This window comes from Sminthopsis crassicaudata, chromosome 3 (assembly GCF_048593235.1).
Source record: "Sminthopsis crassicaudata isolate SCR6 chromosome 3, ASM4859323v1, whole genome shotgun sequence".
NCBI lineage: Eukaryota > Metazoa > Chordata > Mammalia > Dasyuromorphia > Dasyuridae > Sminthopsis > Sminthopsis crassicaudata.
The window spans coordinates 595,435,931-595,453,912 of NC_133619.1; the positions used below are offsets into that span (position 1 = coordinate 595,435,931).

At 46.2% G+C, this 17,982-nt stretch overlaps 2 protein-coding genes and 1 long non-coding RNA gene across 8 annotated transcripts in view; 1 reads left to right on the forward strand and 2 right to left on the reverse strand.

Annotated features, from left to right (window-relative positions):
* The window catches only part of TMEM54 (transmembrane protein 54), a 14,719-nt gene extending 13,793 nt beyond the window's left edge, over positions 1-926 (reverse strand). For 2 of the 3 annotated variants that reach the window (XR_012488517.1, XM_074305406.1), the window contains exon 1: positions 120-430. Coding sequence is in view for 1 of the 3 variants with exons in the window: in XM_074305406.1 (XP_074161507.1) it covers positions 120-135 (16 nt within the window). In the remaining 2 variants the exon portion in view is untranslated. Of the gene's footprint in view, positions 1-119; positions 431-712 lie in introns of those variants that run through there. The other variant, XM_074305408.1, reaches the window with a different exon arrangement.
* Positions 1-15,299, forward strand: part of LOC141563814 (uncharacterized) — a 19,149-nt gene extending 3,850 nt beyond the window's left edge. The window contains exons 1-4 of one of the 4 annotated variants that reach the window (XR_012488521.1): positions 8,438-8,735; positions 10,897-12,507; positions 13,682-13,917; positions 14,476-15,299. This is a non-coding gene — a long non-coding RNA (uncharacterized LOC141563814). Of the gene's footprint in view, positions 1-4,579; positions 4,724-8,437; positions 8,736-10,896; positions 13,918-14,475 lie in introns of those variants that run through there. The other 3 variants (XR_012488520.1, XR_012488518.1, XR_012488519.1) reach the window with 3 other exon arrangements.
* The window catches only part of RNF19B (ring finger protein 19B), a 20,137-nt gene continuing 17,288 nt past the window's right edge, over positions 15,134-17,982 (reverse strand). The window contains exons 7-9 of the mRNA XM_074305405.1: positions 17,512-17,719; positions 16,615-16,746; positions 15,134-15,956 (exon numbers count right to left, since the gene is read on the reverse strand). Coding sequence (XP_074161506.1) covers positions 15,509-15,956; positions 16,615-16,746; positions 17,512-17,719 — 788 coding nt within the window. The 3' untranslated portion in view covers positions 15,134-15,508. The remainder of the gene's footprint in view (positions 15,957-16,614; positions 16,747-17,511; positions 17,720-17,982) is intronic.

Genomic DNA, 17,982 nt, shown 5'->3' on the forward strand with positions numbered 1-17,982 from the left:
TGTACGGAGGGCGACTTGTCCCGGTTCGGAGGAACTCTCCAGTCCTAAGTAGGACAGGATGACAACCTGTCCCTCCCTCCTCCTCCCCCGGGGCTGGCGGGCAAGAAGAGCTAGCTCACCCAGTCGCAGGCACATCGCGGCTCCCAAGGGCGCGGGTCCCAGGCTCCTTGCTGGGCTCTGGCTTACTGAGGCTCCTCTTCCCGGAGACCTCCCCGAGGCCCCATGGCCATCCACATACTCCCGAGCCCCAGCCTAGCCCCAGCGGCCCAGGGGGGTGGTCCGGCTGGACGTCCCCGGGCCCAGCGCCCTCTTCCCGCCTCCGTAAGCCGAGTCTCTGGCCCGGCCTCCCTTCCTGGGTTTCCCTTCCCATCCGCCCGCCCCTGGGCTTGGCCCAGCCCAGCCCGGCCCGGCCCAGCCCAGCAGCGCCTCTGCATCTCCAGTTCCTGTTTGACCAGCTCAGCTGGCACAAAGGGCAGGACCCCGCCTCCCCCTGCCCCCAGGAAGGGATGATTCATGACTCTGATCCCTCCCACCCACCCTCTCCTAGGCGGCCCGGCTGGAGCAACAGAGCCGGCTAGCCCATGCCGGAGTCCCTCCCCCCCCCCCCCCCCCAAGCCAGGACCAGTCCCCAGAGGAGAGGAAGGGTATTCTCTCGGTGGCCAATAGGCTCTAGACTGCCCTTTTTGGGGAGTGGCCAGAATGAATCACTCACCCTATTATTGACGGGGAGGGCCCCGGGCTTGTACTCCCGGCTGATTCAATAGATCCCAGAGGTTTGCAGTTGAACACTTGGGCCTCAAATCTCTTCGGGATTATATAATGTTGGGCAAGTCGCCTAAGGTCTCTGACTCAGTCTCCTCCTTTGTAAGCCAGGGGACTTGGTCTAAATGACCTCTAAGCTCCTTTCTGGATCTAAGACTCTAAGACCAGTGGCTTGTATTCTAAATCCTGGCACCCCTGCAAATCTGCACTGTGATTTAATCTTTCTGCCTGTTTCCTCACTTGTAAAATGGGAATAATAAACCCTGCCCAAAAAGAATAACAGCATTTATCATGACAAAGAACAGTACACACTGTGTATAATCTTAACTAGAGGAAGACAAGGCAGGATTATCCCCATTTTTATAGATGAGGAAATTGAGACTCAGTTATGTTAAATGGTTGCGTGGTGGGGGGTCACAGAACTAGTAAATGGCAATGCAGAGGGTTTCATCTAGCTCTTCCACCTGCAAATCAGTATTCTCCACGTTACATGATAATGCCTTCTTCAATGGACAGAACATGCGCTGCATGCTCATAAAGCTCACATATAGAGTGATAGTATGGGGGCAGCTAGATGGTGAATCCGATAGAGCACCAGCCTTGAAGTTAGGAGGATCTGAACTTAAATGTGGCCTCAATCACTTAACACTTCCTAGCTGTGTGACTCAGGATAAGTCACTTAACCCCAAATGTCTCACCAGGAAAAAAAATAAAATAAAGTGATATTAATATTAGTCAACATCCCTCCATTTATTCACTCAGTATTTTTTAATGGATATGAATTCGAGCCTGCAAATTCTTTTGAGACACCTCGAGACACTAGTTTGACCCCCCAGCCTTTTGGGGTCCCTTTCTGAACCTCGACATTGACATGTTGCTTCTCCCATCAGACCGTGAGAACCAGGGTTGTCTTTTGCCTTTCTTTCTATCCCCAACATTTAGCACAATTCCTGGCTCTTCGTGGGTGCTTGATAAATATTTGATGGCTGACAATGTGTCAGGGACATCACTGGGTACTGGGGGCATATTTTACAGGGTGGAGCTGCAACATTATCAGAGAGAAGTGTGATACAAGATAGAGATGAAGGGGAGTGAAAAAGAACCATGATGAAGGCGGCTAGGAATATCTGAAGAGAAAACACCCTTCAATTGAAAAAGGTCTTGGGAAAAGGCAAAATGTGGAGGCACGAGGGGAGACAGTGGAGAGATGGGGTGGGGTAAGGAAGGGATTAGGAGGGAGTGTTGCCCCAGGGTGTGCTCGGGCAGATTTGGGGGAATTCTTGAAACATGTGGGGCTGTAGGGACTTTTCAGGCTTTGTGGCCCAACCTGGCCAGGCTAATCACCGAGACTGGAGAATTACACCAGATTTTAGCTCTTTTCCCTTCTCTTAGGTCTTTGGGAAGGGATTTGATGGGGAGATGGGGGATATGCCTTGAATAACTCTATGAAACATAAAGAGCAAAGTTAACCCCCATTTATAGATGAGGAAATAATTTGCCAAATACCACAATAATTCAGTATCAAAGCCAAAATGTACAGGGACATAGGACTTAAGAACACAGGAGAGGCCCTTGAAAATCATCTAAATCAGGATCCTTGAAAAGGAAAATTTTATGAGAAAACAAAGACCCTATTATTGCCTCACACACTTGACCCGGTCCCGTTCAGTCCAAAGCTCTTTCTGATGTCTTTCTGAGCCCATCCCTAGAATGTGTCAGAGGCTCAGGACACCAGGGCAGGATAAAAAGCTCCTTCTTCTGCAGCCCGATGATAACGACGATAATAAGAGCTATCATTTCTATGGCCCTTCAAAGTCTGCAAAGCCCTTTATGATCTCATTTCAAGTGGCTCCTGCTTTTACTGGGCTGGCTCCAGGGATCTTATCAGCACTATCTGACTCAGAATTGAATTTGGGGACACAGACGCCAATTCCCCCATAAAATCCCCAGCTCCCTGCCATCTCCAGCTCCCACTCTCCCTCTCAGTTGGTGACCCAGGGATCTACTCAGTTGCTTAAGTGACAATGGTCTGAGAGGGCCTCTCCCCTCCCTCCCCAATTTTTCCAGAAAAGTTCTCATTTAGAAATTGTAACTCCAAAGGAAGTCCATCTCTCTATCCCTCTCTCTTTTCTCTTTCCTTTCTCTCTTCTTCCTCTCCCCCCTCCCTGTGTCTCTCTCCTTTTCTGTCTCTCCCCTCTCCCCGCCCTTTCTCCCCTTTCTCCCTCTCTCTCTCTCTCTCTCTCTCTCTCTCTGCCTCTCACACACACACACAATTACCATAAACTTTGCCCTTTGACTTGGATATGAATTTGAGCCTGCAAATTCTTTTGAGACACCTCGAGACACGTTTGACCCCCCAGCCTTTTGGGGTCCCTTTCTGAACCTCAACATTGACATGCTGCTTCTCCTATCAGACCGTGAGAACCAGGGTTGTCTTTTGCCTTTCTTTGTATCCCCAACATTTAGCACAATTCCTGGCTCATCGTGGGTGCTTGATAAATATTTGATGGCTTGACAATGTGTCAGGGACATCACTGGGTACTGGGGGCATATTTTACAGGGTGGAGCTGCAACATTATCAGAGAGAAGTGTGATACAAGATAGGGATGAAGGGGAGTGAAAAAGAACCATGAAGGCGGCTAGGAATATCTGAAGAGGAAGGGAATACTGCCTGGTCCCAGGTAGGGGATTGTGGGAAGGCTCCACAGAGCAGTTCATTCAATTCTATATGTATATATATATATATATATATATATATATATATATATATATATTTTTTTTTTTTTTTTTTTTTTGAGGCTAGGGTTAAGTGACTTGCCCAGGGTCACACAGCTGGGAAGTGTTAAGTGTCTGAGACCAGATTTGAACTCGGGTCCTCCTGAATTCAAGGCTGGTGCTCTATCCACTGCACCCCCTAGCTGCCCCCAATTCAATAAATATTAAACATTTTCACTGGCTGTCCTTCCCTGTGCCCAACCCCCTCCCTCATCCCTGCCTGCTGGTTCCAGCTGAAACCTTTGCCCTTGCCCCTCATGCCCATGCCTTTCTTCTGCTGAGTGTCTCCACGCTGGCCTGTACACAGTGGTTTGTATGCCATCTTCCCTGGCTGCCTCAGCTCTGGAGCTGAACCTTGAAGGGTTATAAAGCAGGTGGTGAGGAGCCAGTGAAGTAGCCTGAGATGCATTTCCTGTGATCAAAGGACCAAAGGGTAATACAGGATAGGAGTTGGAAGAGACCCAAGGTGGTTGCAAGCTGGAGAAGTTCCTGGCAATAACAGACAAGGGAGACACTGGTGTCAGGAGCAGAGAGCAGTATTTACCTAAAGCACAGCCCAATAAAACAAGGTAGGGCAGGACGTGGAAGCTGGACCTTGCAGGGCCTCCCAACTCAAGCCGAAGGGTCCCTCTTTTATCCAAAGGCGATGGAGATCACAATTAGGGCCTTAGGAAGAGTCACTTTGGCTGCTGTGTGGAAAATGGCTTGGAGAGTGGGGACAGGGATACTGGTAAGGAGATTACAATATGGCAGGTGAGAGTACTAGAGGACCCAAATCTGGATGGAAGCTGCATGAATGGAGAGGGATGGATGTGAGAGAGGTAGTGGAGATAGAAGTAATGAGGCTTGGCAATTAACTGGAGAAAGGGGAAAGCAGGAAAGGGGGGAAGGTCTAATACTATGGAGCAGAAATAGGATTTAAATTCAGGTCTTCCTGATTCCAAGGCCAACATTATTCTTCCTATAATGATGGGTCTGAGAATGAGCTGCTTATGAGATCTACAGGAAGAGATATTCAGAAGCATTAACAGACTCCTGTCAGGAATCAGGATTATATAAATCTGTCACCTGCATAGATGTCATACCTGAGACCATGAAAGCTGATGAGATTGCCAAGAAAGAGAGCAACCTCTTAACCTCTCGGTCCCACCCTGATGAAGCCTATGAACTGCCTTCCCACAATCAGGTTTTATTTTGTTTTTAACATTTTATTTTCTTCAATTACACATAGAACAATTTTAACATTCTTTTTTCTTCAAAATTTTGCATTCCAAATTCTCTCCTTCCTTTCCCACGATGAAAAAGCAAGCAAGTTGACATCAGTTATACACGGGCAGTCATGCAAAACATATTTCTATGTAAGTCAGAATTAGGTTTTTAAATACAGAAAATAAAATACATAGAGTCACAAATGAGGCTAATTATGTTAAAATAGAATTATCAAAGATATTTTAAAAGCACAAGTTCACAGACTGTAGGTTAAGAATTCGTAATATAGAGATGAAGTCCCAGGACAGAGTTTTGGAGTGAGTGAGTAGGAAATGCCTGGAGATTTAGCAAAGGAAACTGATAAAAGAGCACTAGACCAACAGGCTCACCTCTCTTTGGAGAAAGGCCAAGTGTCATGGCAACCCATGGAAAGAACAAAAATCTATTTAGGAAGTGGGGAGGAGGCAGGATGGTTAGCAGGGTCAAAAGTTGCAGAATGGTCAGTTCCTGTCAAATGGTAAGGACAGAAGCCAAGATGGAAAGAGTGAAGGTGTGCATGGAAGTGATCAAGCATAAGCAGAGAAAGCGCTCCAGGAATATAGAAACGTGGCTATGAAAAGGACTCAAAGGAAGACGAAGTTTGAGGGATGGCAGGATCAAGGGAAGCGTCACTGTTAAGGATGTGGTTGACTAAGCACAAGGAGGTCTTTGTCCTTCTTGACTTCTGGATAACATTTAGAATGCTCCTTCCTCTTACTCATACCCTTTGGTGTTTGTTGCACTTATTATTGGGTTTCCTAAGGCCATCCTAAGTCATTCTCATTTAATGGACCATCATTTATGCCCTCTCACTACTGTGAGTATACCCCCAGATCCCTGATGTCTTCTCATCAGTTCCCATGGGCTTAATTATCTTTTCCATGGAGATGACTCCCAGATCTATACATCCAGCACTAATTAGCCATTCTCTTGGGTTCTAGAGTTGCATTATCACTTGCCAATTGGTCATTTCCAAAGAATTTCCCATCATTCTCTTGTGTTCTAGAGTTGCATTATTGCCTGCCAATTGGTCATTTCCAACTACTGTTCCACAGGCATCTCAAAATCAACATGCCTAAAATTTTCCCCTTCAATCTGACTCATTTCTATTGAGGATACTACCTTGTTTTTAGTCACCTGGATTCCTGACCTAAGTCATACTCCATTCTTCATCCTATCTCAACAACTGGTTGTCAATTTTTTAAATTTTAAATTCTTTCTCCACAATATTTCTTACATTCATCCCCTTTTTCTTCCTTTCGTGGACACCACTCTGGCTCATGTTCTTCATGACCTTTAACCTTCTAATTCTATTAGAAGTATTATGACAGGATATTGCAATAGCTTCCTAATTGGTCCCCTTGCTTCTAATCCCCCCTCTCTCCAATCTGTCTCTCATCACTAGCAAATGAAGAGGACATATAAGGAAATTCATGTTGTATTGTCTACCCTACTTTGTGTTATCAGGGAAAACAAGGAGCCCCAAGGAGTGAGACATTTGCTAAAGAGATAGTCTGTGGGGAAAAACTAAGATTATTGCCCTGACTACTTTGGGTCTTAGAGTCCCAAGCTGCCCAGCATTACTCTTCATTGCTATTACCAGCCCAATCTCCAAAATCCTGAGAGACTGATACTAGATTTGGAGAGTTAAAGCCTAATGTTAATCTCTCAGAATTTTGGAGAAGAATCTGTACTCATGTTCTGCCCTATTAGATTGCAACTACTGTGCATTTCTCAGGCTTGACAACCATCCCTCCCTACTTTCACATACAAGCTGCCTCTGGAACCCCCATCTGTTAATTCTAGCACTTAAGATATGCCCCATGGAAGGGGGAAGTTGGGAAGAAAAAAGAGGGAACAAGAGGCATTGGAATCTTTCTGAGAATTAATCTAAGACTTGTTTAATTTTTTTTTTTATTAAAGCTTTTTATTTACACAAAACATATGCATGGGCAATTTTTCAACATTGACCCTTGCAAAACCTTCTGTTCCAAATTTTCCCCTCCTTCCCCCCCACTCCCTCCCCTAGATAGCAGATAGTCCAATACATGTTAAATATGTTAAAGTATATGTTAAATTCAATATATGTATACGTATTTATACATCATCCTGCTGCACAATAAAAATCGGATCAAGAAGGAAAAAAAAACTGAGAAAGAAAACAAAATGCAGAAAGAAAACAAAATATGCAAACAAACAATAAGAGTGAGAATGCCATGTTGTCATCCACACTGTTCCCATGGTTCTCTCTCTGGGTGTAGCTGATTCTCTTCATTACTGAACAATTGGAACTTACTGAACAATTGGAACTGGTTTGAATCATCTCATTGTTGAAGAGAGCCATGCCCATCAGAATTGATCATCATAGAGTCTTGTTATTGCCATGTCCAATGATCTCCTGGTTCTGCCCATTTCACTCAGCATCAATTGATGTAAGTCTCTCCAGGCTTCTCTGAAATCCTCCTGCTGGTCATTTCTTACGGAGCAATAATATTCCATAACATTCATATACCACAATTTATTCAGCCATTTTCCAATTGATGGGCATCCACTCAGTTTCCAGTTTCTGGCCACTACAAAAAGGGCTACCACAAACATTTTTGCACATGTGGGTCCCTTTCCCTCCTTTAAGATCTATTTGGGATATAAGCCCAGTTAATCTAAGACTCGTTAATTTGTGATAGATACAGCATTTTCCAGACATTCTCGATCTCAAAAGTGGTCTTACAATAGTCCCGGGTAAGAGATATTTTTCTCATTTTATGGAGGAGAAAAACTGAGCCTTAGAAATTTAACTAAGGCTAAGTGACATGGTGCACTTTCCTTCTCCTCGCTTACCCTGTAAGAAGCAGGATTGTAACCTCTCCTGAGTCTAGTTCCAGAACTAAAATTTTAAGGTTCTTAATTAGAATTTTATTTAAAATCTTGATTAGGATCATAAAGTTAGTGGTAGAGGGGATCCTAGAGGATATCAAAGCTTATAGATCACTTTAGAGATGAAACTCATGCACAGAAAATTCAAGTCAAATCATGTTTTTTTTCTTCTTTGTAACTCCAGAGCTTAGCATTAGACCTGGCACAGAGTTAAGTGCTTAAGAAATGCCTAACTATGCTCTTTCAAATATTAAGTGGCAAAACCTGGATTCAAAACCAGCTTCTTTAAGTACAAATTCACCCTCTTTCACCTCCCTACACTTCCCTTCTGTCTCTCTTGAAATTTTCAACCTGAGAATTATGTTTAGGATTGGTGTTTTAGCAAAATCTTAAGTTTTAAATATTGCATCTCAGATTTTAAGAATGCAAAATTGATTCTTAAGATTACTAAATTCCTAAGATTATTCTAAAAGATTTCAAAATAGAATCTTACAGAGAATCTGATAATTGTAGGATTCATTCATTCAACAAGGATTTGCTGAATGTCTACTATACTAGGGGACAAAGTATAGGGAAGATCCACAGAGATCTTAAGAGTACTAGGAATGAAATCCAAATAACTTCCATTCTGAGAGCTCAATGGTGAGGTCCAAAGGTGCTGGGGAAGTGGAAGGAGTGGGTTTTGGGTAGGAAAGTCACTCATGACTGAGGTGAGTTTTGGAAAGATTTAATGAAGAAGGTGGTATTTGAGCTGCTTTTAAAATATGGTGAGAGGGAGGAGATGACAAATTGATTTTAAAATATGCTAAGAAGTTCAATCAACAGGTAAAGGAGGCAGGACGACATTCCATGCTCAGGGAGTGGTAAATACACAAAAGTATGAAGGCAGGAAAGCACAGGATAAATTTATGGGACAGAACAGTCCAGTTTGGCTGTAGTGGAGTATGTGGAAGAGTAAAGCATGTGCAAAGGCTGGAGATATGGGAGGTATTGGATGGTGGATGTGCCAAGCAAATAAGTTTCTGGTGTGACCTTCAGAAAGCCATTCTGGACCTCAGTTTCTTCATCTGTAAGAGGTAGGTTAAGAATTTGTGATTTAGAGAAAGAGAAATGAAATCCCAGGTCAGAGTTCCAGATTGGAATTCATGATTCCCACAGAGTTTACTTCAATGGCAACATGAAATCATTACCAAGAGAGTGACATGTTTGATGGCACAATGGATATCCAGCCTTAGACATTTGCTAGCTAGCTGTGTGACTCTGGGCAAATTGTTTAACCTCTGACTCAGTTTCCCCATTAGGGAAAATAGGGATCATAATGGCCCCTATTCTCCTGGAGTTATAATCAGGATCAAATGAGATTTTTTTTTTTTTTTTGTAAAGGGCTTTTTAAAAATTGGGTGTGTAATTACACATACACACACAAATACTCCTTTTCATCTAAATAAAATGAAGATTAAGCTTATAGCAGCATGTCTGACAGAGTGGGAGGGGGAGAGTAAGACCCCACTAGGGTGTCCTTACAATAGTCTGGGCAGGCTGATAATGGGATAGCTGTATTGATAGAGAACAGAAAGGAAGAGATAAAGAGTTGACAGGAATCAGTGACATTGAAGATGAGGGGGAAAAAAAACAAGTCAAAGGTAACTCCTAGGTTCAGGTGGAGTACTGGCTGGAGGTTAGGACCACTGAGTAATTGGGAAGTCAGAAGCAGCAGCAGGCTCACGAGGAAGGATCACAGGCTCATTTTTCGTGGCTGTTAAGTTAGAAGTGGTAAAAATGAAGATGAAGGTGAAATGTATGAAGACGAAGGTAAAAAGTCCAAGAAGATCATCCAGGCAGATGTCCTACACAAGGTAGAGATTCAAGCTTGGGGCTCAAAAGAGAAATGTGGGCTGAAAAGTGAGATTTGGGGAAAGAGAAGAGAAAGACAGAAATGGAGAGAAAGAGGAGAGGAAAGAAATAGAGCGGAAAAGAGAAGAGAGGGAGAGATTGGGGAGGTGGGAGGAAAGAAGAAAAGAGAGAAAGGGAGGAAGAGAGTGCCAGGGTGAGAAATTATACAGATTATTGGGCAATATCTACCTTAAGGGGCTGGGGAGAGAGTAAGGAGCAGGGAGAAATGGAGAAGGACCAGTGAGACATTGGAGAAGTAGAAGAGTATGTCTGAAGCCAAGGGAGAAGGGAGAATTCAGTAGGAGAGGAGAAGAACATAATATGCTGCAGAGATATTAAAAACCCACTGCATTTTAGATTAGGGGACTGTAAGGTTAGTTTACATGGAATGGAAATTAGTTACAATGGGATCAATGAGAAAAAAGAGATTTTGCATGAAGACACTTTTTTCTAAGGAGTTTAGCCATAAAAGGGAGGACATGTTCTCTGGATGAGGAAGATGGGGAGGAACATAATGAAAATAATGTAAAAACAAAATAGCAATACAATTTTTAAAAAAAATGAAATGAAAAAAAAAAAGGAAGAATATTTGAATGGACTGGAAGAGACAAAGAAAAACCTTTAGGGGGGACTGGAGATACTTGGATATGCTTATAAACAGATGGATGAAAGAGAGAGGAGTGAGAAACCAGATGATTGTGTAATGCCCAGAGAAACTCAGGCAAGATAGAAATTAAGAGAGTTTTGATTGACAGGATAGGACTTTCGTTCTCAAAGTATCCAGTGGTAAATGTGAAACCTTCAAGGTTTTTTTTTTTTTTTTAAATAAGACTAGTAAGAAGAGAAACAAAGGCAGAAGACAAAGAACGGGAATTTTTAGGGATGGACTATATTCGGTTCTGACAGGATGAGGATGAGAACTATAAATTCTTACTAACTGGGAGGGTAAGAAAGTGTCTGGCTAGAGGCAGGATGTCTGAAAAAACATAAGTAAAGATGTCTATTAGGTATCTGAGATAGTCTTATCTTTTGGAATGTTTAGAGTGAGTAGTGCAGCCCTAATGGACAGAAAAAAAGGGGGTTGCATACTAACTCAGGGAAATGGAGCTATTATAATTCAGGGAAACAAATGCAGGGAAACTGAGGTAGAACAGTTTAAGGAGACTGTGTCCTAACAATCGCTGGAGCCAAGAGGTTGAGAGTGAAATGAAACTCAGGGTATAGCAGAGAGTAGGGCAACAACTCCCCCCACCCCTTTCTCCCTCAATCATAACCACACAAAAAAGGGAGAATGAATGATGATGTACAATTATTTTTTGTAATTAATTTTTTTTTTTTTTTTAGATCTGTGTTCTCTTCCTCCCGCGTCCCCAGTCCCCAAATGAGAAAGAAAGAAAGACAAAACTGGGTCCCACAGAACAAATTCCCCAGTTAGCCAAAAAGTCCCAGCCTGCCCTCTGGAGTCCTTCATCTCTCTGCCTGGAGGGGCAGCAGGAGTCCCGTTATTGGGGTTGCTCGGTGTGCTGATTTAGGTTCTAGGTCTGCCTGCAACACTGACCGTTCGACTGATGGTGGAAGTGGAGGGAGCCCTAAGAAGGCTAAGTCACAAGGCCCCGGTCCTCTAAGGGGGCCCCCTTCTAACCCTGGAGAGCAAATGTACTCCTTGCCCTCAGGGGGGATGCACTCAAACAAAGTTATGAAATAACAAACAAGTCAAACAAGCCCCAGGATGATGACATAATCAACCCCAATGGGAGTGACTGTAATAAGGACCAGGGAAGGGAGAGAGCAAAGAATAAGGCTTCCAATAGAAGGTAGGGCTTTCATCCAGGTAGGAGGCCCTTTACTATAGTTTACAAGTGGTTTTCTGAATGGCCCAGAAGCAGCTGGGTTTGGACTAAGAGTCTAGAATAAGGAAAGTAGGGCACTAAGTCCCAATTGGACCTCTTAAATAGCTGTGTGATTCTAGACAAATGGCTCTATTCTCTGAGTCTCTATTTCTTGGTCTTTAAAACTGTACTACCTACTTTATAAGTTGCATAATTCTTCAATCATCCTTTTTCCCCATCTATTTTTTCTCATCTTTAAGTGCCTGAGGCTCTTAGGACCCAATTTGGAAAAGTGAAATCTGGATTCTAGCTTTCTTTACTGCTTGAAGTCACTTCAGGCAGATCACCACCACTTGTTGTTTGTGCTGAGGCAATTGGGGTTAAGTGACTTGCCCAGGGTCACACAGCGAGGAAGCGTTAAGTGTCTGAGGCCAGATTTGAACTCAGATCTTCCTGACTTCAGGGCTGGTGCTCTATCCACTTCACCACCTACCTGCCCCACCAGGAGGAGACTCACCTTCTGTTGTCCTTCAGGGAGAGACAGTGTTTTTTTTTCTCAAACAAGTCTGTGAGGTAGAAGACAAGAATCATGGATTCTTTGATGGCTCTTTCCAAGGTCTCTTCCAGCTCCATGTTCCCTACAATACTCCAAAAGTCCATTAAAATTGCCTGATGAGGGGTTTAGAGTGCAACCACAGAACCCATCTCAACCCACTTGGCTGGAGCTGTGACCCGTCAGCCACAGCACCCCACTGGAAGAGTCCACCCAGACAAGCTTATTGGGCGCCATGGCCGAAGTTAAACAAGGTTTGAGAAGCTGAGAATGGAAGGAAGGGGCTCCGTCACAACTTCAGCAATCACTGAATCTCCAGGTCTCGGTGACAAGGTACAGCACTCAATAAACATTAAAATAAAATTTAAAATAAACATTAAGCTCATTACTCCTCTACAGAGGGATATTTCAAAAGTTCAGACTGGTGCTGTTTTCAAGGCCAAGTCAAAGCTGGAAGTGACTAAATAACATGTGCGCTTCTTGACCAGGGACAGCTGGATGGGAGCTGGGAGTGATAAATTCAACCTAGCATCCAAACAACCGGCGCCTACTCTGTGCAGAGGGGATTAACAGGTGACTTGTGCGCCCTGGCAAAGCTCAGCAAAGTGGAAGAGTAGACAAAGCCATGTGTGTGTTTAAGTGTAATAAGGGGTTCAAAGTGCTAAAGGATAATCAAAGAGGGGATGATCCTTTCTGGCTAGGCTATGGGTCAAGGCCTGGGTCAGGTGCTGGGCGTGGGGCAGGAGGATGGGAGGAAAAACACAAGATAAAGTCCCTGGGGTGGAAGGATCATAAACCAAGGAAATGTTAAGGACTTAGGGATAAAATACAAGCTAGCTAGGTTAGGTTAGGTCATGGACCTAAGGCCCCGAGCTTGCCTGCTCGGGCCCAGTGTCTAGTTCAGGCTGGAGGACAGACGGTTCCTGGAGAAGAACTGGAGGCAGCCGGCTCTCCTTGTCCATGGGCTGAGAGCTGGGGCTCCAGGGCAAACTGAGCTTGGTTCACCTTCACTTCTAGGGCGGCTGGATGTTTAACTCACATTTTTACCTGCTTGGTACACATACCCTTAGAGGCCACCCTTTGCTATTCCCATCTGGTTGGCATTTCTGCTGTTGCTGACCTAGTAAAGACAATTACAATTCAGACCTCTATTAGTGAGAACACACCAGATGCTCTGGCACGATCCTCGTTGTTCAAATACTAGGGGTGCTGTGTCACCCCTCCCCCAGATCGAATGCAAAGCCCTAACCACTCTATACCAGGGCTTCTTAGAACCTTTTCTACTTGCAACTCCCCCTTTTTGCCCCCCAAATTTGTGTGACCCCTGGTATAGAGGCATATAAAAGAGCGGCACAAATCAAACAACGATAAGAAATCGTAGTTGTGCGTCCCCCCATTTTCAATTACAAGGCCCCACCTGGGGTCGAATCAGTTTAAGCAGCTAGGCTCTCTACTAAGTTCAGGTCCCCGAGTTTCTCAAGTCCAAAGCAGGCCATGTGCTGTCCTAGCCTGGAGGAGGGAATCGGGAGATCCCAGTTCTGAATCCTAGCTCTCCTATGATCTATGGTCTATCAAATGGGAAAAATCACCCTGTGCCCCGTATCTGCCCACGTGACTTCAAGGACTAAGCGGTGTCGCCTTGTTCTTAAATCCTATCCTGTCCTTGCGCAATTCCTTCCCTATCATCTTCTCCCCCAAGGTGGCCTTCCACCTCCCAGCCTCTCCCCAAATCATTCTCCTCCTCCAGGGCTGGAATGAGGTTGCTCCCAGTCATTATAGCTCATCGGCACGGACTCCTCCTCCCGTCACCTGCTTTCTGCTTGGAGCCGCGGCTGAATGGATGAGGGTTCAGGACGGTCTCCCAGCTGCTACCCAGTGTCTCACTGAGGAGGTCACTTAGCTTCCTTTCCTCCTCGCTGGGGTGTACTCTCTGACCACTGGCAACATAATCAATGGACCTCATGACACTCACGCTAACTGGAGGTGAGGTGACTTTCTGGATTCCTTTGTGGTATCGAATGTAGGACGTTTGGTTTCTGTGTACCAGAAGGCTGTGACGGGTGCTGGGAGATTCAAAGACAAAAAGCCAGAGATTCACTCTTCCTGCTAACTTCTTAAACCTCTTCTGAGAATGGACCAAGATGGAGTCTAACTGTGTCCAGTATCTCCCAGAGCCCCGGGTTCCCTTATCTCTTCACCCTGAGAACTTCCATAGGGGTAAGACAGGTAGAAAATGCACTTGGGGGGGTTGTCTTGTGAACTGATCTAATCTAACACACATACAGACAGTGGCGTGATGGGACCAGTAACAAAGCTAAAAAATAATCCCATTTTTGGGGGGGGAGGGCATATGATTTCATCAGTCTAATAGTATAGTCAAAATGTATCTGTGTATGTCTGCAACACTGAGGTAGAGCTGAGATATAACATTCTCCCACTGATGGAAACGTTCCTCGCTCCCATTTTATTCTTGTTCCTTGTCTCCCGCATAGTCCAAAGGGGATGCTGGATACTAATGGGTGCTCCTCTCTCCTACCCCAGGTGTCCCCCAGTGACGAACCAGACGGTGAGACCATCGGGTCGGGGAGAAAGGGGCGCTAAGAGCTCCGTTACTAGCCAACAGTCAGTTATCTGGATCTCCTACGACGCCGCTGTCTGTCCAGAACTACCTCAGCCCAGGGTGTGGGTGGACGACCGGTCGGCGTGGGGGGGTGCAGCTGCCCGCCACCATTCTTTGCTCATCTCCCTCCGTGGTACAGCTCCGTTCCATTCATGGAAAAGGCTCCTCTGCAAAGGCGGGAGCCGAGCGCAGCCCTCCCCGGGAGGGCCTCCGCAGGGCCGACTAGGAGGTGAAGGCCTGGCGCTGGGGCAGAGTCCGAGGCCTGCTCCTTGTCCCCGCCCTCCCTCCCCACGGCCCGTGCCAGGCCTGGGACTGCCGGCAGGAGGGAGACTCCCAGGGAAGGGAGCTGCCCCGAGCGGCCTCTAGAGGGCGGGCAGGCTCCATTGCTGCCAGCACAGCTGCCGATCCATCACATCCCACTTAGTTTTTCTGGGGGCGGTGACTCGGCTTCAGTCGGCTGGTGCGCACCTGCTCTACCTGTCCTGGGGCGTCCTGCCACTATCTGCAGGGCCCAGCGCTCTCTTCAAAGCCACCCTCTGGATCCGCAAGACACTCCTGCCAAGGAAAGTGGAATCTGAGCAGGATTAAGACAGAAATCTTTATTAAAATGTGTCCTCCAGCAATATGTTTGCGTACATACAATATACACACACATACATATATACACTCTGACACACCCACGGATCACCACCAGCGGTTTAACCAATAAATTAAAACTAAAAAAAAAAAAAAAAAAAAAAAAAAAGAGAGAGAGAGAGAGAGAGAGAGGGGACAGGGAGGGTAGAACCGAGGGGGTAAAATTTCCATGTTTTATCTGTAAGAAATGGCATCTTTCCCAGAGCTATACTGGGGTAAACCTGTGACCAGAGAATATCTGAAATAAAATACATTAACTAAAAAAGTTTCCAAGAGATGCAGTTACAAGTGTGCGTCTCCAGACAGGAGCCTTCGACTTCATACTCTGACCTCCACGCCTTCCAGCTTCAACACCATCTCCTCTGCCTTTTGCCCCTCCGCTTGGGCACAGTGGTTCATGTGGGCACTTGGGCTCTGTGCGCCTCTGGCTCGGGGAGTGTGGGGGTGGGCCGCAGTCTGGGAGCGAGGGGAGCCGCATTCGTCCGACGTGATGTCTGGCACATCATCGGACTGCGTGTCCGAGCTCTCCAGGTCGCTCCTGATGCTCTCCGGCTGCGCCAGGGTGATGTCCCAGGTTTTGCTGGCAATGCAGTCCTTATGATCACAGCTTTGGTGTTTGCAGGGCGGCTCCTCTTCGCTCCCCTCCTCGTTCTCTGCCATCTGGGCATGAACGTGCAGAGAGTCCTCCGTGCTGCTCCCACTCACCAGCTGATAGTGGCTGGGCTTGGCCTCAATGTCCACTTGGATCTCCATGTTGTTACACTCTCTGGGGAGACAAGGGGTGCCTCGCTGAGTCAAGGATTACGGGTTTAAGTGAGAGGGGTCGGAGGGCTCAGGGGTAGGGAACAAAGACATCACTGTGGCCTGGAGATTCCTCCAAAAAGAACTTTCACTCCTAAATGTTAAGACTTAAAACTGAAATAATACAACCTCTCAAGGTAATTTCTAAATGCTGACAGCACATATGGACAAAAATTTCTGCTAATTTCTATGGGTGTTTTTTTTTTTTTTAATTATTATGAGAAAAAGTCTCATTTATTCTTAGTTAAAACATAAACCAAGAAGAGAAGTATCCTTCTAATCCCAGTTTCATCGAACTTTTTCAGCATTAGTAGCCAAGATACCCGGGAGAGGAACACATTAGTCATGTTCATTACCACTTAAAGGCGGTGGTCCCAGGCCAGCTTCTCAAAACCCCCCAAGAAAACCAGAGCCCCTGGATTGTGGAGCACAAACAAGGTCCCCGGAATCCTGCATGGGTAGCACTGCTTGACTCCAGTGGAACATGCATCAAAATACAAGTCCGAGCCAAGTGAGGCAGCCAGGACACCGGGTGCCGGGAATCCCATCCCCGCCCAGGAGCCCTCTTCTCCACGGGCCCAAAGACAGGGAGAACAAGCTGTGGCTTCCAGCGGCTTACATACCTGTCCTGAGGGTTGTAGGAACTGATTATGGAGCCAGCCATTGCCCGGGTGCTGGCATTGTCGCTAATGGCGCCCAGACTGGCTGTGTCTTTGGGGAAAACCTCTTTTTGGATATCAGCCTGAACTTCCAGCCTGTGTGAAAGGAAAGGAGGCACTGAGTCTGTAAGCTCTTGGGCTGAGGACGGACAGTCCTGTCCCCGCCTCCTCTGGCCACCCTCTGTGTCACTGGGGACATGAGCTCCTCACTGGGCCCCAGGTGTCTTGCCTCACATGGGCGAGCCACCCTTCTGCCCCAGAGGGCTTCAGCTCCAGCCATTCAGCCTCCGGGCATGTGCCTGCTGCCACCCAGGAGAGCTGCGTTTGTTAAGTGCACAGCAGGGAGCCCTGGGGGCTGTGGGGGCGGGATCCCCGTCCTGGATGCTCCTTCTGGGTCAAAGGAAGCCCAAGTAGCACCAAGAGGAGTCTTTGCTTTCCACTTGCCCTGCTGTGTCTCCCCACCTCTCCATGGGGGGCTCTGGGCCCTGCTCCCCACTAAATAAAACAAAGGGTTCTAGATAATGTGACCAGGGGTGAATGAGGCAAATGACTGAGGGAAACAGAAGGCAAGTATAACTGCATGGGGGAATTAACACAATAGTGCAGTAATGCTGGCGGACATGTCTAGCTTTATTTAGGGTTTACAAAAACGTTTCTTTTAACCCTGAGAATTAGGTTGCCCAAGCCAGGATGACTCTATTTTGCAAATGAGATGCAGAATCAGAGCGAGAGACCTGCTAAGAGTCAAGGGCTCACACTTCAAATCCAGCTTTTTGTCCCACCCACCACCAAGATCATCCTCAATCAAAGTCCCTGGGCCCCAACGACCACACCACCCTGGAATAGGGCCAGTTTGCCTACCTGCTGTACTTTCCTTTGCCACTGGAGAGAACTCCACCACTCAGAGTGCCCCCCGAGAGAGCTGCAAAGCTGGCTGTCTCACTGTAGTTGCCCTGGATGACGCTGAGTCCGTCTGTGGGGCTGCCACTGGTACTCAGCACACTGGTCAGACCTTCGATGCTGCTCTCCCCAATGCTGGGGTTCTTCAGGGCTCGCCAGGCATCAGCCACTAGGGATGGAAGGAAACGTTTCAAGTCAGGAATGAACATTAAAGCGATGCTGATCCGCCCGTTTCCATAAAAGCCTCCTACAATCCACTCTGCATTACTGTTACTCAGCTGGGAATTAGCGAAGACTACATTCAAAAACATGGGAACGTCTTATCAAGGTAGGTCAACAGACCCCCTATAATTTAACAGATACACCTAAGAGAAAAGATTAGAACTCGTGGCTTCAGATTCCAGGTCTATTCTACCCTCTGGCACATACTCC